This window comes from Athene noctua, chromosome 15 (assembly GCF_965140245.1).
Source record: "Athene noctua chromosome 15, bAthNoc1.hap1.1, whole genome shotgun sequence".
Taxonomy (NCBI): domain Eukaryota; kingdom Metazoa; phylum Chordata; class Aves; order Strigiformes; family Strigidae; genus Athene; species Athene noctua.
Genome location: NC_134051.1, coordinates 7,243,103 through 7,270,864, shown reverse-complemented (window position 1 = coordinate 7,270,864; position 27,762 = coordinate 7,243,103). Strand labels below are relative to the sequence as shown.

Genomic DNA, 27,762 nt, shown 5'->3' with positions numbered 1-27,762 from the left:
GCGGCGCAGGCGCGGGGCCGCTCCGCCGCCCGCAGCGTAAACAAGGGGCCGGCGGGGATGAGGAGGCCGCGGGTGCGCGGCGGGGGCCGGGGCCGCCGCGGCTGAAGTGCGCTGCCTGCCTGAGGTGTTTTCTCTCCTCCCCCGCCGGACGGGGGTGGCGAGGGCCGTCCCGCCATGAACTTGGCCAGTCAGAGCGGCGATGCCGGCAGCGGCCATCTGCTCTTCGCCAACTTCAACCAGGACAACACGTAAGGGGGCGGTGCCCGGCCTGACCGGGGGCCTGGCCTGGGGGGGGGGGGGGGTCCGGCCCGAGTGGGGGGCCCGGGCGGGGAGCGCCTGGGAGGGCTGTGGCCGGCGGCCGCTGAGGAGGCCTGGCCGCTGAGGGAGGCGTGGCGGGCCCCCCCTTCCCTGGTGTCACCCCTTCCCGTGGCAGGGAGCCCCGCTGCGGCCTCTGCCCTCGCTGCCACAGAGTGGGGCTGAGGTCCCTCTCATCCCTGCAGCGAGGAGAGGTGCGAACAACCGCCTTTTCCTTTCCAACATGCGTGTGGAGCTGCGGGGCGTGGGGCCGCTCTCGTAGGGACACGCAGCAGAGAGCTCATGGGCTGCTGGAGCTGTGGCTGCAGCGTATTGCCTTCTCCCCCCGCAGGTTGTTGCCCTGGGGAGCTTTCCCTTCTCGTACTTCATAGGCATTGCTCGCTGTGGCTTTGAGAAAGGGAGGGAGGACGGACCGTTGCTGCTTCTTGATGATGTCCAGCTTATAGGAGGGCCTGAGATAACATGAAGACCCAAGTCTTCCAGGAGGTGCAGAGATTTCATCTGAAAGCTCCTTGTAGCTATATTTTCATACAACTTTTTTATTTTCAGTTGCTGCCAGTGTTGAAGCAGTATGCCTTAGGCATGAAGGTATTCTTATGATACCACGCTGCTTTTGGTTTTGATTTTGAAAAAGAGGCCTTTCTGATGTAGTTCTGGAAACTGCACTTATTTGTGTTTCAATTCTAGGAATGGTCAGGTAGTTTGTGCTACACATCTTGCAAATTATTTAACAGTTGCAGCATATTTAGATTTATTAGTGCATATTCATTTTTGTAGGGGGGGATTAAAAAGCAATATTTCTCAATTTAAGAAATCTCTAATAGTTGAAATTGGAGTTCTAAAGATCCTTTAAAGAAGGATTCGACTGTCTTAAATACCTAAGAGATGAAACTGGGGGGCAATAACTGAAAGAACTTGTACTTGAGAAAAGAGGAGTTTTGTTTTAGGAAGTGAGTAAGAGGAAATGATCTCAAGTTGGCATCACAGAGCATAATCCACGTGTGTGGTGGTGGTTTTTTTCTTTTAACAACTTGTTCCTTTTACAACCAACGATATCTTGTCCTCACGAGAGATCTTTGACTGTCTTAGCATGTACTGTAGCATATGGGAATTGTGAAGGCGAGGAGATTATTTATGGTGACTGCCAAGATTGAGGAGAAAGGTCACATCACAGAAGGAAATACTCTGTTTGCTTTTATAGGTTTTGTTGGGTGTGAAGAGATGAACAAGTGGAGCTGGATAGATTTGAGACAAGAGACTTTAACAGTAAATAACATGATAAATGATGGGGGGGAAGCAGTAGTCCTCTGTGTATTTGTAAGTAAATCATTATCCATATATTGATTCGAGCCAAAGACTTTTGCAACTACTTTTCACAATTTTTTTCGTCAAGTACCATATAAAGCTCACCCTGTCATCGTCTGTATAAAACATAACCATGTTTTGCTCAGATACCATCCATTTTTTTACCTATTACTAGATAAAACAAGTCCTAATAACTAGGAAACCTGTCACCTCTTTCTTTTGCAGTTTATAAAGGTCATTGTATAAGTTTTTGAAGTTAAACTCTAGTGTCCAGCATGGTGATCTAAAAGCATTAATATTTCTCCTTCCTTAAAGCCACTGCCTATTTTCAGTTGCACCTTAGCTTTGTGGAGAGCTTTATATATTTAAAGATCACTGAGTTGTGACAAAAAAACCCTTATTTTGAACAAAACAGCTGCAGGCTTGACTCGAGATAAAACTCCAAACAGAAGTAAAAAGAAAACAAATATAAGCTTATCTGGGTGGTCTTTGGCTTGTTCACCTTGAAATCTTTTCTCAAGGAAGAATAAAGTGTGATTCCTTTTTAACTTTGGGGGAGGGGGGCAACTGGCTGATGATTTCTTTCTTCAACTGTGTATGCTATTTTGCTACTTTTCCCACTTGATTTTTCATAAATATCCAAAAAGTATTCTTCAGTTTCTGTTCTATAGCTGATTTTTTTGGTATTCAGCATTCTTATTATGCAGGTAGATTAAATTTCTTTAAATACTATTTTTATATGTAAATCACTTTGAGATTAGCTGAGGAGAGTTTTGGTGATGTATACTTTTATGTGATCCAGACCTGGCCCATATATCATATATCTCTGCAATTCAAGCATCTTGGGATACTAGGTATTTTGTGTCATTTTTAATATTTTTGCATTTTTAATTATCTATTATAGAAATTACATAAATATTAAAAAGGCTTCTGTTCATATTTTTGTCTCAGTTGCAAGAATAATTTAAAAGCCCACTTACTTTGAGACAAATGAGATGGTTGAGTGATGTCAAATAAATATCCCTTCTTTCTAATAGTGTCTCCAAGGAATCTCTCTAAGAAAAGTAGTAAGTATAAAACAAGTCTTGCAGACATCTTTGTGAGCAGCTTCTTACTAAAACTTTTGTCTGATGTGGTAAGTGACCCAAATCACCAAGTTGCATTCTAGTTCTTAAACTGAGTAGAGTTTAGAGTTGTATAAGTTCTTTAAACTGAAGTTTGTTTGATTTTTTTTTTTTTTTTTTTTTTTTTTTTTTCCCACCACCACCTGTGATCTCTCTTACATGTTTGAATAGAGAAACAAGAAGTCAGCTCTCTGGGTTTATTAGTATACCACTCTATGTATCTAGAAGATCACCATTTACCAGGTGAGAAGAGCTGAAAAATACTTACTAGGAATGAGTTATTCTTTCCCATGCTGGGCCTCAGAAAGCTTACTTATTCTCAACTTATATTACAAGTAACTGGAGTCCTTCTCCAGACAGGCAAGGTAAACAAATGCATAGTCTTTCAGCTGGTATATGAAAGACAAGCTTTGTTTATGTCTTCCCAGTCAGTAGAGCTCGCATCATGTTTTAAGGTGTGCTTCAGTAATTAGAAAAATCGCTGACAGACAAAACTGGAAAATAAATGACATGGGCACATTGTTGTTATTACATTTAAAGCTTTTGCCTTCAACTTAACAAGGTGCCAATTCCACTCATGCTCAAGTGTGCCTTGCTTACCTAGACGGCAGAGCCAGTTGCCTTGTATTGGGAAAAGATGGCACTTGTTGCTGGTAAAAATAGGTATTGAGCTAACCTTTTCTAGGCTTTGTGGAGGGTTGGTAATTAATTGTTGTCTCCTGTAGGAAGGAGATGAGCTTCATGGTGGCTTTTAGTCTTGGGAGATTGGATTGCTAGTGGTTAGAAGAATGTTGTCAACATTAAAAGTTCCTGTTGCTTTTCCCAGTCCCTCGTGACTGAAGCAGATATCCTCTATCTTGCTTTTAGTGGTTTGTTTTCCCCAGACTTAGCTTTTATTTTTTTAAACGTTCGTTCATGGATGCTGTATGTAGTGACATTGTTTCTTGGAGTAGTATCTACATTATTGCAAGTGTTGTCTTGCCTCTTTATGCTATACTGCCCTAAGCTTTATTTACATGAGAGTTCTGAATTATTGGCTGGGACTGGAACTCTGCCTGTAAACACTCCACCTATAATGCAGCAGAAGCGGTTGGTTTGTGGCTTCTCTTTGATATAATATGTTTTCATTAAGTAAAAACATGGAGAAGGTCATTTTCAGAAGATGTGTGCTTGTTTTGGACCTAGCCCTTTTCCCTAGTGAATCAATCATTGCACAACTCAGCATGACTGGCATTCTCTGATTGAGAGGCAGAAGCTCCAGTTTGCAGATGAAAGTTAAATAACTGATCAGAATTCAGGTATCCTGGGAAAACCAGGCAGTAGAAGCTTGTGGGTGATCTTGGTGCTAGGTGTGTTTTAGCAGGTGGAATTCTTTAACGATAGGTATTTGGTAAGAAGTACAAACCTGTGTGCTGTTTGTATTGCTTCTGTGAGAGCTGCTAAAACTGGGCACAGATACGTTTATGAAAAATTAAAACTTGCCTCACAAACTTGTACAAGCTTTAAAACCCATGAGGGAAATGCATAATTTAATGGAACTTTGTAACTTTTTAAGCAAAGTGTTACTTCAAGATCTCAAAGCTTATAGTATCAAAAATAGGTAAAACTTTCAGTCTTTAAATTGTTACACAAATATTCCCAGAGAAATGCCTTTGAAGAATTTAAAAATGAATTTACAGTGTTCAGACTCCATTTACAAAAAAACCCAAGCAAACCAACAACAAAAAATCCAACCCAAAGAACCTGCTTGTGAAATAATGCAAGTCGACAGACTGTAGAGGAGTTTTAGTCACCTTTTTAAAAATAAGTAATCATGTGACAGCACTTGGAAACAAAATAGTTGCTGTAGTTTTGAAAACAGACTCCTGATGAAAGGAGAAAAGGAAGCCTTGCATTTGGACTCCTAATGAAAACACTGGTGTATGCCTTATTTGCAAAGTCTTCTTTAGTCTCTGCTTTGATCTGTGTGTGGAGTTACATGTGACAGGTATCAGTCTATATATCTGTTCTTTCTGATTTAATTCTGCCCTTTTGTTCCCAAGTCTGTTTCATTCTATGTTCTGAGCAAATGCTTATAGCTCAAAAGTTGTATGGCATGCTTCATGTTGCTGAAGTTGTATTCTAGTTCCCTTACTATGTGATGTTTGGATCTCTGTAGTAAATTGCTTGTGATGAGAGGAACAAGGTTAGGTGCTGAGCATTCACTCCTCTGTTTCTCCTGAGTTCAGATGTCATTCACCCATGATCCTTGAGGACAGGGGAGCTCTTTATTTCAAGTAGGCTTTAAAGCTAAACAAAAAAAAAAAAGGAAGGAAAGAGCGATCACGTAGCTCTCATGCTCAGGGAAGATAGCTGAGATAAGCAATCCTATGCTGTGTTACTTGTTGTTGCAGCGGAGATAGCAGCTGAGGCAGGCTTGCCAGAGGAACTCTTCCTCAGTGTGTGACAATTTGGATGGGAATTTGGCCTGAGAGTAGTGATGTTTACTTGGATTATGAACTCTCTGTTGTTCCAGCCTATTGCTGCATGTTAAGTGATGAGCAAATGTGGTCGCCTTTTGCTGTAGCAAATTTAAGTTTGTGTAGGTTTCCTTTTAATATAAGAACAATGGGAATATCTCCTGTGGGTTGTCAGAGTGTTGCTGACAAATCTGTTGAACACAGGAGTTTCTGTATCTAGCTCTTGTCTGAAATAATGACGTTCTTGACCTTTCTATTAAGACGTGTCTGTAAAATGTTATGACTGGTTTCAGAAGACATTTGGAAGGGGGAACTAAAGCAAAGTAAGTGTCCTTAGTAATTATTTTCTTATGGCATTTCACTGATTTTTTTTTTTTTTTTTTTTCCTTATTTTCCCTCTCCTCATCATAAACCTTTGTTCACAAAATGCTTTGTCTCTGGAAATTTACATTGGTTTTGAAATGAGGTGGAGCATTAGTCTAATGAGGCTGTATCGTAATGAAAGTAGGTTTAATTAACCAGTTATTTAAAATAGTAATGACTTCTGGAGTCGTGTTTATACTGCAGATGCAATTGATTTTAATCTTTGAAAGAGCTGCCCTTAGTAGGATCTTTCTGATTAATGTAGAATATTTATGATTAATACTTAAGGTCCTCTATGATATGGAAAGGGAAAAACTGGTTTTCTTCCTTCTGTATGTATATTAAAGAAGCAAAAGAAAACCTGTACGATTCTAACCCATCTGAAAAAACTTGTTTCTAAAGAGCCAGGGAGATTGAACCAGCTGATTTCCCACTCTAGGTGAGTGCACTTACAGTGAATGTCAGCATCTTGAAATGAGTGTGTGAAATATCTCATAACACTGTTCACTTGATGAGGTTAGTTTTAATTATTTATGACAGCCACTCTTGAAAACACTCTCAAGAGTTATGTAGTCTTGGATCAGACTACAGTATTATCTTTGAAAAAACGGGTAAACACAGTTTCATAAATCACAGCTACATTGGTAATTTTGTACTGAGTAGACAACCTTGATGATGAAATAGCTCAAAGTCTACAATCTAAGGTGTGTAATAGAGGCTACACATAATAGATCTAAAAAACCACCTGTGTGTAGCATAATGTTAGAAGAAAGGCAATTTTTTTGGATATTGATTTTATTTTCAATTTCAGTCTCTCATCAGCTTCTGAAAATTGGTGATAATAAAGCATAACACCCACATTGTAAAGGAGCTTCTGATGAACTACAGTAACTTCTTGCTGGCCACTGTCAATTTGAGCAATAGCTGAATGGCTTATTGATCATATTTCTTCTCCATATGGTTGTACATTTTTTCAGAGGTGAGGTAATTTTGGTTAGATACTTGTTTTGTGGATTTGGTCATTTAGATAGCTATCAAGTGTCTTAAGGGCTTAAGTGTAATATCGGTGCAGTGGAAGATGAGGGATTTAAAGCATTATGATTATGCTGGTATAACTCAGCCTAGTGAGTTCTCTTATTACATATAAAAGGCCTTTTTCCAATAGTTTCATAAGAAGTAATTTGAGAGTCCATTTTAAAAAAATAAAAAACCCCCAAAACTAAAACTAAAATCAAACACAACAAACCCAAACCCTCCAAAATCAAGAATGCTGTTCTAGAAGAAAAAATGGGTTGTTTTGCAGTTATGCTTGTATACTGAAATGGGTTTAATTATGCTGACTTGAACTGTTCTGTGTAAACAAATTATTTGTGACTTCATCACCTTGATCCTGAAAGAAATAACAAAAAGCGGTTGCCATGGATGGAAGGATCTGTACTGTGCTGCTTCATTTTGGCTTCTACTCAGTCTAATGATTTTTATCATGTAAAGAGCTCGCTTTTGCCGTTATCTAAAGCTTATTTAAATGAGGTAGAGGTAGTCGGTAGGACAAGAAAAATGGGTTTCCTTACTGGTTTCAGTGATACTATCAGTAAAACAGTGATACAGCAATATTCTGTATTTAAAGCTGTAAGTACAATCGAGGAATCAATTCTGCCTAGTAATACACTCACAAATAGCTGCTATGTGGAAATCATCCTATGTCTTTTGTAGATCGTTTATATTGCAAGGAGTCTTGTGACTCCATTTATTTTTAACTCAGTTGAGTGCTTGTTTACCTTTGTGAAGTGACAGTTTTAATGTCATTCTTTGTTAAACTTTCTTCCAAGGGAAGCAGCAGATGATCTAAGAAAAGCTAACTCATTACTTTTTTTCCCCTACATTACAGTTTCATATTTTTTTCACAGAATGTAGATTTTTGAGTTGTACAGAAGTAGTTGAGGAAAAACATTTAAAGCATCTTTAACTAATCAGATATAGTCTGCTGAACAGACCAATTTTGTCTGAAGTAAAATTAAATTCAGTATTTCGAAGGTGATTTAGGAGCAGCAACAAAATTTTGTTTTATAGTTGCTTCTCTGTCTCTGAACCTAATATACTTTTTTTAATATCTTGGTTATTGAATCTGGGGAGGCTTACTTTTCTTGTCTGGATGGTGCATATTTTAATTTCAAGGTTTAAACCTTCTCAGATATAATTTCTTAACCAGACTGTGCCAGCTGTGGTTTTTCTTCTAGAAGAGAAGGTCATACCATCACACAGAAGTTGATTGTGTAGCTTGAGATCTTAATTTCAGAGGGTAAGCCATCTGAGGAACATTTTTTAATGCCGTGGGTACCCTGAAGTTTAAAAAGGGCTCACTTTGGAGCCGTGAGAGGAAAATACAGAAACAGCAAGAAATCTAGGAATCTGTTTTGGGTTCTAAATGCAGAACTGATCGTTAGTGTATCTGAATTATAGGGAATCCTCTTGCTGAGTTCAGAAGGGCATTTTGGCAGGCTGACTGGCAGGGTTGGGCTTGAGCCTTGTAGTGAATGACTTGCCACAGTTTGACATATCGAAATACATTTTACTGGAATTTAATTAGTTTTTCTTCATTTGCCCTGTCAATAAGAAATAGATGAACTATAAGCATATGAATACACTTCTGCACAATTGTATTGACTGTTAATTTTCTTTTTCTATGGCATAAAGTCATCTTCCATATGGGGAGGGGAAAATAATAATGTGCCATTGTCCGCTGCCTTGATGTGTAAAGACCTGCAAGACAAGCCTAAAGGTTTTTCTATCTTAAATTTTAAGACCTGTCTTTGACTCTGACTGGAAAAGCAATTAAATGGTCTGTGAGCTAAGTGTGAAAATTGAGTAATGGAGGAAAGAAGGGTTTGTAGTCAGTTTTTTAATGCTCTACTGCTGTTAAAATCTGTTTAAACATCAGTGACTAGCATTAAGAGGGTGCCTCCAATCAAAGATTTGGCATGAGTATTTGTAGGACTGAGACCTAACAATGTTCTTTGGAGGTGCTAGAATATCATCAAATAAAACCAGAGAAAATTAGTTGGCAGTCTTTAATTCCTTTTTTTTTTAAAAAAAAAAAAAATGTTCTTTTAGGGTGGTTGGGGAAGGTTACAATATAAAGAGCAGAAAATCTCCAGACAGCCAAGTTTAAAAGGTCTTGAAGGTCACCTCTAATGATGAGACAATGATGTAATTGGTTTGCATTACATTATTCAAGTCATCATCTTTCCTCCACTCTAAAGCTTTTAGTTTGTGTGGAGAAATCCCCAGTATGAACTGGGCAGTAGCTTACCTTAAGCTGTGAACTCATTTCGTAAAATGTGAAGCAGGATTTCAGCTATTTGGCCTTTTCAGAGATGAGGAAGCTATCTGTGTCTATTGAAGCTTTTTCAGTCAAGCTTTTTATCACTTTTCTTACTGAGCTAACTCAACTAGAGTTTTAGAGTGGGGTAAGAATCTGTCCACCAGTATTAATAGCTGATTTAGCTTATGTTTCTGACTGGCTTGTTTCTTTTTCAGATCCCTTGCAGTTGGCAGTAAATCAGGCTACAAATTCTTCTCTCTTTCTTCTGTGGACAAGTTAGAGCAGATCTATGAATGCAGTGAGTATCTTCTTTCTTTTTTTAATCCCCTTGGTTGGATATTTGGGGAGAATAAGACATGTTTCACTTTTTCACAGGTTGTTTGAAATTGGCATAAGAGGAACTTCATGATGAAATATCACACAAATACAAAACAATTGATTGCTGACAGGGTAAAACTATATATCAGTGTTCTGTATTTGAATTTAGCTGGTATGTTGTGAAATTTGGTAATAGCTATGAGGAGAACTTTTTGCTTTTCTAATTTTGTGTCCAATAGCCAGGTGTTATAGGTGTTAATTTACTGCTGTGAAAGAGTATCTTTTGAGTCTTTATATTGGCTATTGGGGCAGGAAACTGCTAATATACCTTTATCAAATAAGAAAACAAAGCCTTGATTATCTTTTCCTTTAATCCTAATATTTGTTGTTAGAAAATTACTTTTTTAACATGATAGCTGCAGGATTATTCAACCAAAAGGGTGTATAATCCAAGTTCCCATTAACTTCTCAGTAGTGATCACGGTTGAGTAGGATATTGAGATGAAATGGAGGGAGTCTTGAGGGAGAAGTGATATCCCCTGTTTTGCCAGCAGTTCATAGACTTCCCTTTTTTGAGGTGCTAATAAGTAAACTATGAATGCTATGCATGAGTATCCTTGCTTTCGTGTAAACTCCCATGTGAACAGATGGTACCAATAGCTATGATGTCAGCATTTATAGTGGGGTCCTGGTGTACCATGGTCTACACAAGAGTTGTCTTCAGCCTCTGTTCCCTAAGTGACCTGACCCTGTGGCATCTTAAGTTTGAAAATGGTGTGTGATTCAGATCACCTAGTACCTGTGGTGCCAGCCCCATTCTGTATACAGTCAATGGAGAGAAGTAATTGTGAGGTTCAAATTAGGCACTTGTGGTCCGGTTAAATTGTGTTGCTGCTACATCTGCCTGTTTGAGTCATGGTCTGGTTGTACAGGTTAATCAGTGGCTTAAATTCCATGTTATGCTCTTGAGTTTAGGTACCTGACCTCCATAGTATGTTAGGCGCTTATAGTATCTAGCCTGATATCACCCCAGGAGACTCGGTGAAGATGACTCCTGTTACTTCTGAGACTGAACTTTGCAAGACTGCTTCTTCTAGGTAGTCCTTGAAAGAAAAAGTACAGATTGGATAAAGTGCCTTGCTCAAAATCTTGCAATAAACTGACAAAGCAGCTGGGATTGAAATTTAGACCTGCTGATTTCAGTCTTGTCTTCGCTGTTCTGGGATGCTTGTATTGGCTTAACCTCTTGATATTGTAATCTTTCTTCCATGAGTGTTAAGTCTGTAAATACGGAGCACAGTGTGAGGTACCATTCAGTAAAAAATATGATGGTTTGACTAGCTTGTCTTGACCTTTGCTCATAGGACATGCAGTGTCTGCAGCAGATCTAAATGTTTAAGATCTTCATTTTTTGTATGCAGTTAAATAATTTTCAGTCTTGGGCTTGCAAGCCATGCCTGTTTAAAACTTGATATGGGAGTGGAGGGCTTCCTATGTATTGGGTACCTCCTTTTTACAAGGAAGGGTATCTTGAGGCCTCCCAGACATGTGCCTCCTGCCTCCCAATTTAGTTTAAGTGTGCCTAAAGTCTGTGCTGTTTTGAGTGAGCACTTCTAAGGACCCCTCCCTTCTGTAAGGTTGATCTGCTGGTTCTTGTGTAGGTGTCTAAAGGAGACTACAGAATATGACCCAGCTGTCTTGTGTTTGAGGGAAGGACTGAAAAAGAATGGAAGGTTTCTTTGTCTGCTCCCATCACTGACTTCTACTGTGACTGTACAAATCACCTAACTGTCTGTTCAGTTGATCCTCCTGTAAAAATAAGTATTAGATTGGAGGGTGCTTTAAGGCTTAATGAATGCTTCATGTTCTTGGATTAAAAATGCAATAAAAGCACAGCTGATCATAATCTAGCTGGTTCTAACCAGCTCTTGTCTGTGATGCTACATGCTTGTGTTTATGAAACTGTAATCTTTTTATGTATTTGCTTGTTCTCCCCTTGCTGCTGATATTTAAGTGGTTTTGCAGTTCTGCTTTTTGTTCTTACTGTATTTTGAATCTGATTTTCTGGCCGTGCTCACTTGTGTGGAGTAAAGGAGAAAATACAAATAGGAAAATAACCCCTATGATTAACAGCATTACTATAAGTCTTAACTAGTGCTTCTAAACATGATTAATTCAGGTCAGCTGAATGTCGAGTGTGCAGTATAACCTGGTACTCAAATGGTTGCTGGTTAGGAAGCGTACATGGCTTTGCAGCTGTGAAGAGATTTTTACGGCTTCTTCCTGTTAGGGGAAGACAAAGGAACAGAGGTGCATCCTGCATTTTTAAAAGTGAATTTAATTAAAAGGCTATTACAAAGCCTTTCTCTGAAGGTAACTATCTGTATTGTATTTGGTCTTTTTATGGCAAGACTGAAGGATTGTCTATACCTCTTGAACATTTTCCTTGTTGAAAGTTTCTTCTTCTGTGTGACTGTTTAGTTCTTGGTAGTGCTCTTCCCTGAGTGCCTTCCTTCCCTGCTGCCTACTCTTCCCATCAGGGCAGCATAGAGCAGCACTTTTTACATTGAATCTGCTGCTGTTCCTACTCTGAAATACCAGTTCTCCTGCCTGCCTGGGAGAGTAACAAATCCCAGAAGCTGTGTCTTAACACAGTTGCTACTGAATGGGGAAAGAAGCTGTGCTCACCCAGCAGCAGGGAGCAGTCAGACTGTGTTTTTTTGAGTCTCTGCGTGCTGGTTTTTTGAGCGGTAAAAGGATGCCATCGTTATGAAGGATTCCAGGCTTAGATAGAAAGCTGATAACCTATACTGTGAAATATTTGAGAATCTTTTATGTTACTAGTCTGATTCAAGAGACATGAAACCTCCACAGTTGAAAGTCTATGCATAAATTTATTGAAGCAGATTTTTGTATTTTTTTCATGTGTTGTGTGTGGCATTAGGAAAATGGAGAACAATTCCTTGAAAACAGTCATTGCTAAAATGCCTTATCCCTGTTGCATGAGGAAATTGAATTTTCAAAGCCTCTCTGAGCTGTTTTGTCTTCTGGAAAAGTACCATATTAAATACCTGATTTAGATAAAAGTCAATTATGTTGCACAGAATACTGAAAATGCTTAGTATAAATCTGCTCCTTTTCCATAAGAAGGCTATTTCTCACTCAAAAGAATGTAGAGCATTAAATATTTTCTGTTCTTTTTCTTGAAATAACTTCCCAGAAAAAGCACTTTCAAAGCAGACATGTCATGCAGTGATGACATTCTCAGCATATGACAATGTTGGACAGAACTTTTTTCAGGGAATTTCTGTCATTGCTGATGAGAACGGTGCCAGTTAATTATTTAATGTGTCTCTTGGCCAAAACAGAAGCCTTCAGAAATAAGTTGGGGTTTGTTTTTTTTTTTTTTTTTACTGGCAATTTTACGGTTTGGAATGTGTTAAGCATTGAGATAATCCAGATACTGACTTCTGAAAAATTTGGTTGTTTCAGTGGATCAAGGCCAAAGGCTCAAGTCACTTGTCTTGATTCAGTTCTGTGATGGAAGGGCGGGCATAGCCAGTAGCTGCAGTGGTAAAACTCTCCAGCTTTCTCCTGCTGTGAAAACTGTGTCTGCTGTGTCTATGGGACTTTTGGAGGGGAGCTTCAGGGGCTGGGAGGGGGAAGCACAAGTGCCAGGGTAACTGGTGGTAGAATTTGGACTTCTACCAGGTTGGTCCAGTACGGTGCTATAATCAGATGCTCTGAAAGTACTTCTTTGCTGGAGATCCTGGACTCTCCTCCCTCCTGCTGTCTTCCCCACATTTTGAATGGTGATCTGTGGTCCTTTGCCTCCAGCACTTCTGTAGCAGAACACTTAACAAAAGTAACGTGTTTTATGGCTATGAGTACATGCTGGGCTTTGGTGAGTCTTGTACAAATTGGTTTCAGGTGAAAGATGTGTAAAAATACTAATCAGTAGCTGAAGCAGTCTTGTAACAAATGAGTGTACCACTTCTTTGAATACAATAACCTTTCTTCATGGAGGGGTGTGCAGAAACTCCAAGGTTTTTGGTCATCAAAAACCCTTCTATACATAATACAGCTTTAAAACCAAACAAAAACCCCAGACCCCTTTGCTTTCTTAGATTTCTGCGGAGGTGAGAGAAGATTGTAAAATTCTGGAATTTGACAACTTGCCACTTTTTGTATCTTTGGGGTTTTTTTCTGTTGGATCTTGAGTGGGGGGTAGCTGCTCTGTTCTGAAACAAACTTGTATGACACCTCAGGGTGCGGGGAGGGAGTCTTTGTAAATCAGCATTCACTGTGCAGATTTTCTACTTTAAAAAGCTGATCTGCATCCCACCTTGAGTCTGAGCTGCCATGGCAGAATGTTTGTGGTGGTAAACGGTATTTTCTTAATTTCCTGTTGATGTGCATCATTCTTCTTCCCTGAAATCTCTGTCTGTATTTTTTTCCCTCACTGCTGTGGTTCCTCAGCTGACACAGAAGATGTGTGCATTGTGGAGAGGCTGTTCTCCAGTAGTCTGGTGGCCATAGTTAGCCTTAAAGCTCCACGCAAGCTGAAAGTTTGTCACTTTAAGAAGGGGACAGAGATTTGCAACTACAGTTACTCCAACACGATCTTGGCTGTCAAACTTAATAGACAGGTGAGTAGTAATTTTGACTAGCTGAAAACACGGGAAGGGGTTGTGGATCTTATTCTGGCACTTCCTGTGCTGACTGATGTCTGTTCCTTTGGTGACAGAATTGCTATTTGAAATTAATTTGTACTTTTTCAACTGTAGCTTCTGTATGGCATCTCAGTACTCATACTTGGTTAAGTGTTTTTGGTTCTGTGATTATGTATTTACTTAGGAAAACGACCTGAGTAAGCTGGGCTTGCTTTGAGTAGGAGGTTGGACTAGAGACCTCCTGAGGTCCCTCCCATGCATCATCCTGTGATCCTAAATATGAATGTATGTGAAACTGATGGTTTCTGTTCAGGCCTAAAGTTAATTATCTATTCATTTTTTATGTTTGAAATACAGTTTGCTGATTTTTTTTTTTTTTTAAATTTAAATTAAAAAAAAAATATCACGGAACTAGTGAAACTTTTGAGTGAAGTACCTGGAACCATTGTTTGCTTATTGCTAAATCATTGGTAGGCTCTTCTGCAAATATAAACTTCTCTGTCTTCAACCAGTTCATTCAAAGTAGAGAATGGCATCTGAAGGAGAAAATTTTCTTAGTGTCCATCCCTGTCCCCAGAAATCAGGTGTGGGAAAGATGGAATTCCTGTTTAAACTCATAACAGTGAAACAGGGAAACTGGCTAATTTGATTTCTGGCACAGTGAGGTAGCATTAAATGAGTAACATCTTGTTAGTCATCCAGATGTAGTCTGTGAAAGTGTAAATGAGATGTTGAACTTAAAGTTAGGATTTATTTTTTTTTTAAAAAAAAAGGCCCTCACAAATGGTTAATAGGATCTATAAATGGTTTAAAAAGTCTTGTATGTTTCTTCTTTTTAGCCAAAGTAGAAAATTATTTCCATATGTGAATTGGGCTCTTCAGGGGTGGGGGGGGGGGTGGGGGAATACATAAGGGCAGGAACAGTATAAGAGTTAGTTAGCTCTTAAATGAAGGTTTCTGGCTTGCTGACTTAAACTAGTAATGTAAATCATTTTCATTTAAATCAATTTGCACTAGCATGGTTGAGAGAAGTCAAGTGCACTGGTCAGTCCAAGTGACCGAGTGTAGTATTGCGCTGTTGAAGCCTTGTCAAGAGGTGTATCTTGTGTATCTTCTGTCAGACTCTTATTTCTTCCCATAAGGTGGGTACAACCTTTTCTCTATTAGAAGGTACCTACTGCATTTTTGGATACAATTGTTTTAGGATTGATAAATTAATATAAACTCCAGTTTAATATCAGCATTTCGTCCTCTTTCCCATGTCTAGAGGCTGATAGTATGTCTGGAAGAGTCTCTTTATATACACAACATACGAGACATGAAGGTATTACATACAATCAGGGAGACACCTCCCAATCCTGCAGGTAAGTATCTTGTTAGAGTCTAGCATAACTCTGAAAAGTGCATTCTGTGTCAACATATGACATGCCTACAGGGAACTGTAGCATTGTTAATTCCCCTTTCAAATAAAAGTAACAATGAAATACATGAGTGTTGTCTTAAAGCCTACCCCTTTAATCCAGGTGAGGCTTTTGAGAACAAATAACAGACTCAGCCTTAACTGCATCTTCCCAGTATTTTAGTCTTCTAGAGTGGATGTGTTGAAATGGTAGAAAGAAGTAGTAGAGATACAAACTGGACTTTGCCAACTCTTGGTATAGTTAAAGGCTTTGTCAGGTTAATGCTTTAGGAGTCACAGCAGACATGGGAAATTCTACTGCTTAATCAGTTATTGTAGCTCTGTTGGTATTCTTCCTTTTCTGTTTCATATTGGACTTATGTTAAATACAGTTGAGTATGTTGCAGGTGGACTCTTGAGATTGCTAATACTTGTTCTGTTTCTGTTGATACCTTGTGAGGATAAGTTGAGTTACCTTTGTAATATTCAGATGCAGAATCAGAAAGTTTTGCTGCATAAGTCTTGGAATTTGCCTCTTTGACATTCTGTTTCTGCATCCCTTCTAGGGTTGTGTGCTTTATCAATAAACAATGATAACTGCTATCTGGCCTATCCAGGGAGTGCAACTATTGGAGAAGTACAAGTCTTCGACACCATCAATCTGGTAAGAATCTTTGTGAATGCTGTTTCCACTTCTAAAGATGCAGGTTTTTAGAATGACTTAACTTGGAGACCAATTACCAGAACTGTTAGGTTCCTCTGCATCAGTTTGCAGTATCTCTTATAGTTAGGCTTCACAGAACGTCAGCAAAGAAAACAGATGCTAGTATTAGATTTGATGAATAGAGCTGGGTAGATGGGTGGAGCAAAGTAAAGTAGTTTGAATTGTCTTTTAACTATCCTTCTACTGCCTGTACTCTCTATGCACATGCTTCACTGATAATTTTATATACTTAGCAGTTACTGAAACAAGTATTGAAGCTGTTGTCCATAAAATAAGGACCCATATTTGCCTTGAACGCTGTTAAATATGCAGTCTTAAGCTGCAAGCACGTAGCTTTTAACCTGTACTGAACTAAGATTGTATTTTATTGATTCACTCCTGCAGAGAGCTGCTAATATGATCCCAGCTCATGATAGTCCCTTGGCTGCTTTGGCATTTGACTCAAGTGGTACTAAACTTGCCACTGCGTCAGAAAAGGTAAGGTGGCTTTTTATTGACTTTCCAACAGTGATAAAAATGAAATTCATTTCTAATAATTTTAAGTAAGTTTAAGCATGCACAATTCCATGCACAAGTGCCAAAAAAGAAGGCTTACAGTTATAATGGCAGATCTAAGTTAAGAACTGTTAATGATATTGAAACAATTTCCATGCTGTTAAATGTTGGATAATAAAGTTATTTAGATAAACACATTTTAATCTGGCTGTAATCAGGGCAAACTTCTAAGCATTTCTCCTTTTAGTGCAGGATACTTCTTAGAAATCAGTTGTCTTGATTTGATGCTCTCTTCCTAATGAAAACAAGACAGTTAAAGTCAGAATAGAGAGGTGTCTTGCCAGTCTTTGGCACACAATGACAAATTGTCCATTTAAATTGTATAAATTAAGAAGTCTGAAGCCTCTGCTCCTTGAGTAAAAGCTTAGAATATAAAGGTGTGACTGACTGCATCTGATAAAGGCACAAAGGCATCCAGATGACTGTACTTGTGGTACTTGTTTAGTGTGGTCATTTTCATGATCAAATATGATAAGAAAGGCTGTTCTTGATGCATAGCTTGTTCTCTGCATTAGTAGCTCTCACCTCTTCTTGTTTCTCTACTCTTCAAACACATCCCACGAAAAGCTCCATAAATATTTCATGCTAGTATGTGGTGTGCATCAGCAGCAATAAGTTAACAGCAAAATGGTTTGCTGCTTGTAGTTATACTCTGCTCACTGGAGCTAATAGACAATGAATGAACTTAAAATGAAATTTTTTTTTTTTCCTTTACAGGGGACAGTAATAAGAGTGTTTTCCATTCCAGAGGGACAGAAACTCTTTGAATTCCGGAGAGGAGTGAAGAGGTAAAGTTCAACAGGGCTAATTATCTGAAGCTCATTCTGTATGGTAGATCTCCAGTATGTTCTGCAATTGAGCTGGCATCCTGATTTTTGCCTAGTTTCATCTTCATTCATCTCTAACTATACACTTTTAACAGTTTCAGTTTGAATGTCTTCCAATTTCACTCCTTTGGACTTGACAATTCTACAAATCAATCCTGTCAGAATTATACTCCCTCTTGCCTTTTAAAGATATATTGGTAAGGGATCTTGTTTAAAGTGGGTCACCTTTTGTAAGATATATTGTATTCTGATGGCAATTGGAGGCAGCACATCTAATACTCTCTCTCTTCTAAACCCTGCTAGTGCTGTGATCACTGATAGCAGTTGTGAAACAGTACTATGATCTGTGATAGTAGCAAATGTGTAGCTCTACTGTACTTTATGCAGAGGTAGGACTGAGTTCAGATTGTGACTAACTGACCCCCATATCTGGTATACATCAGAGTTGAACATCGTTAACAGGGATCTTGCTCTTGAAGTGCTTTAAGATGGTATTGGAGAATTCAGAGTGCTTCCTATGGAAAGGTTCTTTTTTCTTATTTGCAAAGCAGTGGTGACTGAGAAATCTGCTTAATTATTAAATGAAATAGTTTGGCTTAATTGTGAGTCACCTGCAGTCTCTAACAGGAGAAGAGCAGGTGAGTCTACCATGCAGCCAGAGTTTCCCAGCTCTCACAGTGCAGCTCCTGTGAACATTATGGAGCTCCTTAGTGGTGAATGTGCAGAAAGACTCCTACCTACCAAAATGGAGAAGTAATATTCTCATTTAAGTCAATTCTCATGAGTTAGTTAATACTAGCTTTCTTCTTACACTAATCGGTACGATATTAGAATGTCAGAAATAATGCTTTATTTGTTTTCCTTTCTATTTTTTTTTCTCTAGGTGTGTGAGCATCTGTTCGTTGGCTTTCAGTGTGGATGGCATGTTTCTGTCTGCATCCAGTAACACAGAGACGGTGCATATCTTCAAACTTGAGACTGTGAAAGAAAAGTAAGTTTCAGAGGTGCCTTAGATTTTTTTTCGAGGAAAAGCCTTTAAAATTGCTAATACTCACCAGGATGACTCCTCCAAAGTGTGGACAGAGTTCTTTTGAACACTTCTGTAAAGTAAAGGGCTTAAGAAGTCATTTACAGATCAGCAAGGGTAGCTGAGCTGTGTACTGTCCTCCCAGTGAATAGAAAAGGTATTTCTGCCAAAAACAAATTGGCCATCCTTGGCAGAGAAATGTGGAGCAGTTTTAACATTTTCAGTTACATTTGTGTTTTGCTGCTTCTGACATCTGTATGGAAAGAGGTATCCTCAGCAATGCCTTCCAGCTGCCTGTAGGGCTTTAAAAGGCACCGGGTTGTAAAATGTTTCTATTTATGATTTGAGAGGACAGCCTTACTTCCATAGGAACGTAAGTTACTGAAAACAAGGATTTGCTTAGTGATAGACAGGTGAATAAAATACTGAAGTGTAGCACTTTCCAGTAGGTCTCGCTCTTGTATAATGAACCTTATGAAATGCAGTTTTATAAGCAGAAGTATCAGTTTACAATCGAACATGCTTAAATAACAGGCTGAGGGTACTGTAGGATACATTGTGCCCTGTAGCATAAATTAAGTGATTAAGAGTTCTCAAGGGTGTTATTTCTGAAGAGAAACAAATAGCTGCTTAATATCTTTATAAATAAAAAGATGTTTCAAAGTGTTTACACACCTTTTTCTCTAATGTAAAGGCAAAGTCAGTCACTTTTTTTCTTCTGACTTGTAGACCTCAGGAAGAGCCTACAACCTGGACAGGTTACTTTGGAAAAGTGCTGATGGCCTCAACAAGCTATCTGCCCTCTCAAGTAACAGAAATGTTCAACCAGGGTAGAGCCTTTGCTACAGTCCGCCTGCCATTCTGTGGGCACAAAAACATCTGTGCACTTGCCACGTGAGTAAAGAAATTGAGGCTGCTGTGTTCAGCACTGGGTTGCCACATTGGGCTATGGAGAGGCTGACGCTGTAGAACATAACCTCATCTCCGCAGAGCAGTGGATCACCTGTAATTCATTTCAAAGCCTTTTCCACTTTAAGAGCAACGTGTTAGAGCTAACACCTTGCAGTACTATGAGGGGAGGAGGAAAAGGTGTAATATTTGGATGAGAAGAGACTATTTCTAAGCATTGTTTAAAGGTATCTTTTAATTTTGAAAGGAGAATGTTGAGAACAGACCCATGGGCTTATGGCATTTGCTTCCATTAGTGCTAGGGGAAGTGATACTGTGTGTTGGGTTAGTGAATTGCAAAATTAGGGAATCCAGACTAACCATTAAAAAAGTCTTTGAAAGCAAGTCCATATTATTCTTGTCTCTAAAACAGCATAGCATTCATTAAAGTTAATTGTAAGGACTAAATATAATCTTTATTCTGTATTCACCGAAGGCAGGTCCCATTTGGCACAGCTACCAAAGCAATAAGCTGAGCCAGTAGTAAGCTTATTTTGTGGGAGTTTTATAGTTTTTATCTTAAATTGACTTCACATCTGTACTCCTACTCCTCTGATCTCAAAACACCCTTTAAGCAGTAGTTAAACTTGTAACATTTCTGAAATAAGTAAATACTTCCCGTTAGAATATTTGTCTCTGGAGTTCACAAAGCTTGGTAACAGGATGTAACTTCTGAATCTGTTTTTACTGGGTTATATAGAAGTTGACCAATTCCTGTGGCATCCCATTAACCCTAAGGTGTGGTTATACCTTTTTTTATTCACAGTTCTTTCCTAGGTGCTCTGTCTGTTAAGTGTTGCCTGTCTAGGAGCAAGAGTGGACAATAATGGTTTAAAATCATGAGAGGGGAGGAGAGGTTAATTTCTTAAATTCTTATTAATCTGTTGCTCTCCCCTAACCCTTTCTAGAATCCAGAAGATCCCTCGTTTATTGGTGGGAGCTGCTGATGGGTATCTCTACATGTACAACCTGGACCCCCAAGAAGGAGGAGAGTGCACACTGATGAAGCAGCACAAGTAAGTCCACATTAGCTGAGGACTGTTGTATTTTATTTCTTCACAAAATTCAGTTTGTTCTTAAATTTACTTATGTTCTGCAAAAAGTCTAGCTTAGAACAGCTCACTTCTTTAATCTTTTTCCAGATCTCTGACACAAGTGAGTAACTTCAGAATCTCCCTGTGCCTTCCCTTCCTAGTATCTGCTACACTAAGCACCACTTACCAGCAGAAACTTAACACTGTCCGATTGCAGTGAGGGATCAATCGCTGTTAGCTCTATGATCCTCTTTCCTCTTACTTGGCACTTTGAGCTGATTTACTTAAACAAGAACTTGGAAATGACTGACACCATCCTCCTCATCAATAAATGAAGTGGTTACAGACATGAAAGAGGCGTTACTGGGACTTCACAGAGGGGAATCTGGCCTATGAAACTATTTGTATTCTCTCTCTGCTGATGTCCTTATTAAACTTCCCTGCATATAGGACAGCCAACTAATGTTCTGCAGCGGTACTGTAGACCACTTAAGGAAAATATGACAAGGCATTGTTATCTTTTGATAAGGTTTGGTAAGAAAAGCAGTGGTAATTTAGTCATTACATGATCTATCATAGAATTGAAGTCACTAACTCATAATGATAATTCCAGTTTTCAGCTTTGGTCAGTCTGTAATGCTTGTCAAAAATCATACCTTTATCTGAATGTTTTAAGGTATGACCTCTGGTTTCACTTTTAGATGAAGTGAGGGTTCAGAGGGAAGTTTTTTTCAAGTTTCTAATCTCTGAAATGCTCTAGTACCTTTGCTACTAGAGGGTTTTCTAGTATATATGTATAAAGCAAATGCTTCTGTTGTGGACAGAGCTCAGGAGACAATCTGTAATATTGCTGATTGGAATGGTAATTTTTTTTAATCATCCACTCTTGAGTCTCTTTTTTCATAGGATCAGCTACTAGGATATAGACTGTGATGCTGTGTCAGAGGCATGTTGCTGATGTGTCGTCAGATGCCCTTGTGACAGTCCTGTGGAATGGAAGGACCAAGTCCCTCCTATTGCATGTGTATATGTATTATTTGTGAAAGTCTAATGAGATTTTCTTCCGTAGCTGTCAACTAAAGCTGTGTTATGCCCAGTAGCTCATCTCTCCAGCTAACCTCTCTCTGCTGTGTAGGCTCGATGGCAGTATGGAGCCAGCCAACGAAATTCTAGAGTCTGCATCCCATGACCGGCCGTTGGTAGCGCAGACGTACAGTGCCGCTGTGACTAAAGGTACATACGTGCCTTCCTCACCCACAAGGCATGGTAAGGAGAAGGCTGGAAAGGAGGCAGAGAGTACCTCTGCGTATTGCTTCATTCTAGATGGCTGCGTGAGCTCGTCTGCTTCAACAGTGAGCTTTTTGTAACTGTGAGTGTGATGTGGAGCATTGCTGAGCAGCAGGAAAAGAGCACTTGTGATGGACAGTAGCTCCTGTAGATGGATCAGTCGCCTTTGCAACTTTCAGAGTAGAACTTTGTCTCGAATTGTGGTTGATTACTTTAGTGATAGTTGCAGTACTTACCAAATGGTCCTTGAGATGCCCTAACACAATCATTTCATGCAGGAGTTCTACATCCAGAACTCATGCAAAGCATCTGAATTATAGCCCCTCCCCCTCTTTTTTTTTAACAAGGTTGATAAGTGCTCCTATCATTCCTTTATGGGAACAGTGACCTTTTAGCCTGATTTGCTGCTCTGTTAAATTGAGAGGATGAGAATTTGGTTAATGCTGCAGCTCTCAGAGTGGAGCTTCTACCATCTTTGTATGGCACTCAGGTCAGAGCTGCAGCTGCAGAGGCTGCATGTGTAGCATCAATACTGCGGTTACAGCTGTAACACATGAGTAGAGATTAAAAATATCAGCCTGCCCTGAGCACGAGTACACATTGCACATACACAGAGATTTATGATTAAACTGCTCTTGGATTGGAGTAACACGGTCATGATAAAAGCAAACATAGGGTGTCAGTGAAACTGTTGCAAGTAACATCTGATGCTTCACCTCTAATCATTCACTTTGGATCCAAGCCTTAGTCTGTGCTGCTGATCCCCCAACTACTTCTTCCTTTCTCTCCAGCCTATACGGATGACCTGGGTGCTGTGGGTGGAGTTTGCCTGGAAGATGAAACGAACTCACTTAGATTGGACGAAGACAGTGAGCATCCTCCCATGATCCTTCGGACAGACTAAACTTTGACCTGTGAACTCACTCCTGAAGCAGAGAACACTGGCTTGATGTTTCTTGAGGAATCTCGTGTTATGCTGCTATGAACTTTGACATGAGTTGGGAGAGAGGAGGACAGACTCTTACAGTTTTAAGTCGTAGCTGTAGTTCTAATTCTATACAATTGGAAAAATATATGGTTTTCAATTCAGTGGCTTTTAATCTTGCTTATCTATTCTAGCTGTGTGGTTTTTTTTTTTGTTGCCAAAACCTGCTGTTTGTGCAGCCCTCAGAGCCTACTAGCTTTGCATGCATTCATGTGCCAAGCAAGCATAGGAGGGGGAGAGAGAGAGAAGCCACTTTATAACAAACCCAAGTTTGTATTTTTTTTATATATGTATATAATATTTAGCTTATATAAGGAAGGAGTAGAGAAGTGGTTCTGGAAGCTGAGACTAGTTCTGCACTGACAAAGGTCCAAATGGTTTCCTGTGCATGGGCTTGCAGGCATACCTAGTGACTGACATGCAACCTTTCAAAAATGCAATGGCCTGTTTTTTTGGGTTCTCCCTCCCCTTTCCTGGACCATTTTGTTAATTAAAATTCCTTCTGAATGTTGTGTATTTGTGGGACTGTTCTGTTTGTTGGGATGGAAAACTGGAAGTGTTTCCCTGCATAAGGATATAGAATATAGAAAGTGCCTTTACAGGGAAGAAAATTAATTGCTGCAGGAAGAAAGCTAGAATGAAGGAGGAATTGCTAGAAGACTCTTGTTGGTACATCTTTAGTACTTGGGTGTCTATAGCCCATAGTGGCTGGTAAGCTTGTGGGCTATTTTAGAGAAGACTTGGAATGCACTTTCTTTCTCTCCTGTAGATTGTTTTATTTCCTTGGCAGAGTAGCAATAACTTTTTTTTTATACTTTTTTAAATTAGCCAAAGCAAGGATTCTGTCAGGCTGGATGGAAGTCCCTGTAGAGTATGGCAGCCCCACTCTTGAAACAGCCTTAAGGTGTTCAGCTGGAAGGCATAGCTCTCAGTTCTTGCTTCTCTTCAGTCCGGGGCTGAGTGTACAGCTCTGATAGTGAAGGTTCATTTTTTTCTTTTTTCCAGATACTGATGTAAATATAAATGATTTTGAAAGATTAATTTTCTTCTGGGTTCTCTTCTGCTGGATAAAAGTGCTTTTTTGGGTTTTTATTTCCCCTTTCATCAGAGTACCTCTTGTGATACACTCCAAGGACTGGTTGTCTCTGACGGTTTGGGAATAAATGCCTAACTGCCCTGACCCTGGCTAGGGCTTTCCAAGGCTGAGCAGTGCTGCAGACTATTTTTAGGGTTGTAATGTGCCTTCTCTTAAGTCTTGGATAGCAGTTAGTGAGCAAGTGATTAGCAGAGTACTTGGTGAGTGTTTACTTTCCTTTGCCAAAATGAGCCTGCTTTGCCTTTGTGTAGCAATGTGGGTTGCTTCCTTTCCCTCTACTGACTGCTTGCAAATAAATAAAAATAAAAACAGAGGAGGAGATCACAGATCTTGAGAGGAGAACAGAAGCTGGGTACTCCAGCTATGTGTGAACTCTATCACAACTAGTCAGTGATGTGCTTTTAGGATTTGCTGCTGTTAACAAGTCCTCTGTCAAGCAACAGCAGGTGGTGGTCTTTGTCCCCAAAGCCCTGTGTGGGCAGGTGGGCTTCCCTTTCCTCTGAAAGTGCAGAAGATGGTGGTAGCCCCTGCCAAGAGAGCTGCCTGTATCAGTGACGCTACTGTTAGGCCATGTAAGTGGAAGATGTTCTTTGAATGAGATGAGCACATGTGGGAGAGAAGGGATCAGGCTTGTTTATTCACTGAAAACCCTCAACTCTCCTAAGTGGTTGGCTGGAGTGGCTTGTGGTGTCTTCTCCAAAACCTAGCATGTCCAGAGCAAACCACTGAGCCATGCTGAAATCTTGCTTAGTCTCTTGACTTTAAGCTTGGCTGACAACAAAATTCCATGGTCTGGAATTATTTTTTTTAACTGCAAATGCTACCAGCTTTGCTGTGGACCTCATAACTGCAGGGTAAAATACAAGTCCTGAAGTAAATAAAAGCTCAGTGAGCTTTGCTGGCAAACTAAAGTGTCCAGGAGCTGTCAGATGTCTGCTTGTTCCAGACTAAAGCTCATAAATGTTTCTGCTAACATACTTGGAGGCTTGATGTAGACTCCACGAGTAGAGTTAGCAGTAAGCACACATAAGCAACACAGGTCTGCTAAGCACATGACTTTTACAATTCCTGACTTCATGTTACGGAGCAAGATAAACTCCTTAATTTAATTACTAACTTTTACTGCTAAAAACTTAGAATGTTTATTGTACTAATTTTACCCCTTCTTAACATTCACACCTTATCTTCCACAGGTGAGTTGGAGACCCCATATTCACTGTATTTGTGTCTTCCACATGCTGTAGTGTGATCCTGAGCCACACAGACTGAATTGCTATGCTCTGCTTGGTTAGCTTTTATGCCAAAGCTGGAAGCCAGTTAAAGTGTCTGTCTTGTTGTAACTGGGAAAATCTTTTCTAGAGAGCAAAAGTACAAACGTTCTCTGGTTAGTGACCAGCATGGAGCTAGTAGGGTGGTGTAGGTGGTTTCTGATCCCCACTGACAGGGTATTTAGGAGTGGCAACAGTAGTTTGTCTTAAGTTCATTGCATGAGGATATAATCTTTGTCTCAGATAAAATATGACTAATATTTCCCTCTGGACTTGGCCCTCAGTAACCACCCTGTTGTGGTGTGCTACCAAAGTTAGAAGCCTTTCAGGTTGAGGTTTCACCCCAATGACACAAAGATGTTTTTGTTGTGGTTTGCTTTTTTTTTTTCTTAAACATACCAGAAATGCTGTTTGCAGCTACATCCCCACCTGAGTATGGAGCACATGACTGCACTGTTATGCTCTTTGGATTAGGTGGTGTCTAAACATTTTTATTCTGATGCTCTAACAGCCCTGGATTCCCCAGGGTGAGCCAAGGAGGCTCTAGCCCTGTGCTGTGGCTTGGGTTTCTAGTCACACGAGAGGGGAACACCTGTACAGCCCCTCTCATCTTAGACTGACCTTCCTTGGAAGGACAGTGTTGGTTCTGTGACAGTGTGTGTCTCTCTAGATACAGACTGCACTTCTTGATAGCTTTTTAACTTACTAGAGGATTGGGGGTAGAGATAAACTGCAACAACCAAAGCTGGAGAAGGGGGGAACACTTATAAACTTGGAATCCTAAACTCAGGTCTTAAATTGCAGTGGGATCTGTTCCCAGTGAGTACCATAGGGAAGGAGCTGTTTCTCTTGATGTGCAAATAGGCAGTGAGTGTGCATGGTCCGCTGCTGTCCCGACATCTGTCTGTTTACCCTACTTTGTATTTCAAGTTCTGAGACAGAAAGCTTTTATCTGCTCTGGTCTCTTCTTATGTCACTGTTTACAAAATACAAGTGATAGATACAAATCTAGCAGTTAAAAGGCTGGGCCTGGCAGAGGATGAGGAAGTAAAAAGCATAAAGAGGTTAGTAAAAGCTGTTTCTGAGGCCCTGTTCAGCAAGACATTTGTGCCAGTGCTCCCTCTGGGATCAGATATGTGCACGTACCCTGCTGCTCCAGGTCCTATGCCAGCGAGTTTCTTGGGCCTGTTTTCGCGGAGGGTGGGGGTAGACATGGTGGCTTTTCAAGTCTGTCTGAATGCAAATAAATATCTGAGCAGGCTTAATACAGTGACAGGTGGCTCCACAGAGGAAACTTGCATCTGACTTACACCTAATAGTAAAAAGGGAGGAGTGAACTACAGAGCTACCAGCTCGGTGAGTAGGTTAGCGTAGAGCCCTGAGAGCCGATCAGCAGAGCACTCTGTTACATCCCATGCTGTGCTTTCTTGCTCTAATAATGGCATTGGCACCAAAGCAACATGCAGTAAGACAGTAGAATTTCTTTCCTGAGCTGTTCAGTGTACCACTTGTGTGTGCAGATGCTCCGCTGCTGTTTGCAGAGTGATGGGAGTCTTTGTCCAAAGCATTGGTGGGGGATTAATCTTTGCAGAGGTTTGGAAAGTTTCATTATGCGCTCTAGCTGTCCAGGCTCAGTCGCCTTGATTTAACCTGTTAACATCTGAGAGCAAGGCAGAGCATCTTCTCCACATGTGCAGAGCAGGCCTTTCTGTTTCTGGAGTCTGTGCAGCACCATGAAAGGCTTGCAATGAAGAAAGCATGGCTCTGACTGTAAATAAATCCTGTCAGATTCCAGTTGCACAACCAAAGGAATTCAGCAAATTCCTATTTTTCTAACCATGACATGCCTTCATTTTAACACTCTTCATATTAGCAAATCTCATCTTACACTGCCTGGAGAATAACGGACAAGAAGTTCTTATTCTGGCTTGCAAATAGCTACAGCTGTGCTTGTTACAGATGTCTCAGTGCTGTGGCTTTGACCATGCGGCTGCAGCAGTCTGTACGCTGACTCCCCCTGCGCTGCCTTTGCATGTGTCTGGTTTCTCAGGAGTGGTGAGTTGTTCCCCAACCTGTAGCTCTGGGTTTCTGTGGGGCGTTGACTCAACCCTTTGTCTACCTGGACCTATTTGCTCTTGCATTTGCTTCCTCACCTGGAGGGGAAAAAAAAAAGAAAACCCAACCTGCATCCCGCAGTGCTCACTTACTCTGTTCGGTATCTGTGTCAATAAGTGGAAGAATCTGTCTTAACATTCCACCTCACCAAGTGTCTGGCTCTCACTGCTAGCCCATCGCTCTTTGTAATTTTATAACTGCCTAAGAAATTAAATCTGTGTTGTGATAAGTATTCTGTGTCCTCTTCCTTTTGTTTGCTGCTTGGAGATGGGGCCGGATAAGACCAGGGTGACGCTACGTGTATTCTGTGGCCCAAAACAAATCACCAGCAGTAATAAGCCCTCAGTCCTAGCTGTGCTTTGTAGCTGCTCTCGAAAGACACCGTCAGCTTGGGCTTTGCAGGGACGGGGAAAGGACAAGCTGTGTTTTTCTTGGCACATTTTGCTTGCAAATGTAATTTTCCCTCTTGTTCTTCCTTAAAGCTGCTCTTCTTGGGACTTGAGCGTTCAGGTGTTTTTCTCCTGCTCCTCAGGTGAGTTTAGATAATTTCCTTTATTATTTCTCTTACGGGTTGCTTCTGAAGCAGCGCTTTCAAATACGCACCCTGCTCACTGTGTG

At 40.1% G+C, this 27,762-nt stretch overlaps 1 protein-coding gene across 3 annotated transcripts; it reads left to right on the top strand.

Moving 5' to 3' along the window:
• Nucleotides 1-27,376, top strand: WIPI2 (WD repeat domain, phosphoinositide interacting 2). Of its 3 annotated transcripts, none has more exons than XM_074919039.1 (12): nt 1-248; nt 9,104-9,186; nt 13,686-13,855; nt 15,147-15,243; nt 15,845-15,942; nt 16,387-16,479; nt 17,275-17,345; nt 18,268-18,375; nt 19,141-19,305; nt 20,268-20,375; nt 21,529-21,626; nt 22,472-27,376. In XM_074919039.1, the coding sequence occupies exons 1-12, from the start codon at nt 175-177 to the stop codon at nt 22,582-22,584; spliced, it is 1,278 nt and encodes a 425-aa protein (XP_074775140.1). In that variant the 5' UTR covers nt 1-174; the 3' UTR covers nt 22,585-27,376. The 3 variants fall into 3 exon arrangements, with proteins under 3 accessions (XP_074775140.1, XP_074775139.1, XP_074775141.1); XM_074919038.1 differs by having other exon boundaries at nt 21,529-21,659; XM_074919040.1 differs by lacking the exons at nt 1-248; nt 9,104-9,186; nt 13,686-13,855 and adding an exon at nt 14,909-15,021 and having other exon boundaries at nt 21,529-21,659.
• Nucleotides 27,377-27,762: the final 386 nt, after the last annotated feature.

Excerpts from the sequence above, each read along its gene's own strand:
- WIPI2 (XM_074919038.1), top strand. The coding sequence starts at position 175 with ATGAACTTGGCCAGTCAGAGCGGCGATGCCGGCAGCGGCCATCTGCTC. Across the intron at positions 15,943-16,386 it reads TCTTCGACACCATCAATCTG|AGAGCTGCTAATATGATCCC; the intron begins GTAAGAATCTTT and ends TCACTCCTGCAG. Across the intron at positions 18,376-19,140 it reads CTTGAGACTGTGAAAGAAAA|ACCTCAGGAAGAGCCTACAA; the intron begins GTAAGTTTCAGA and ends TCTGACTTGTAG.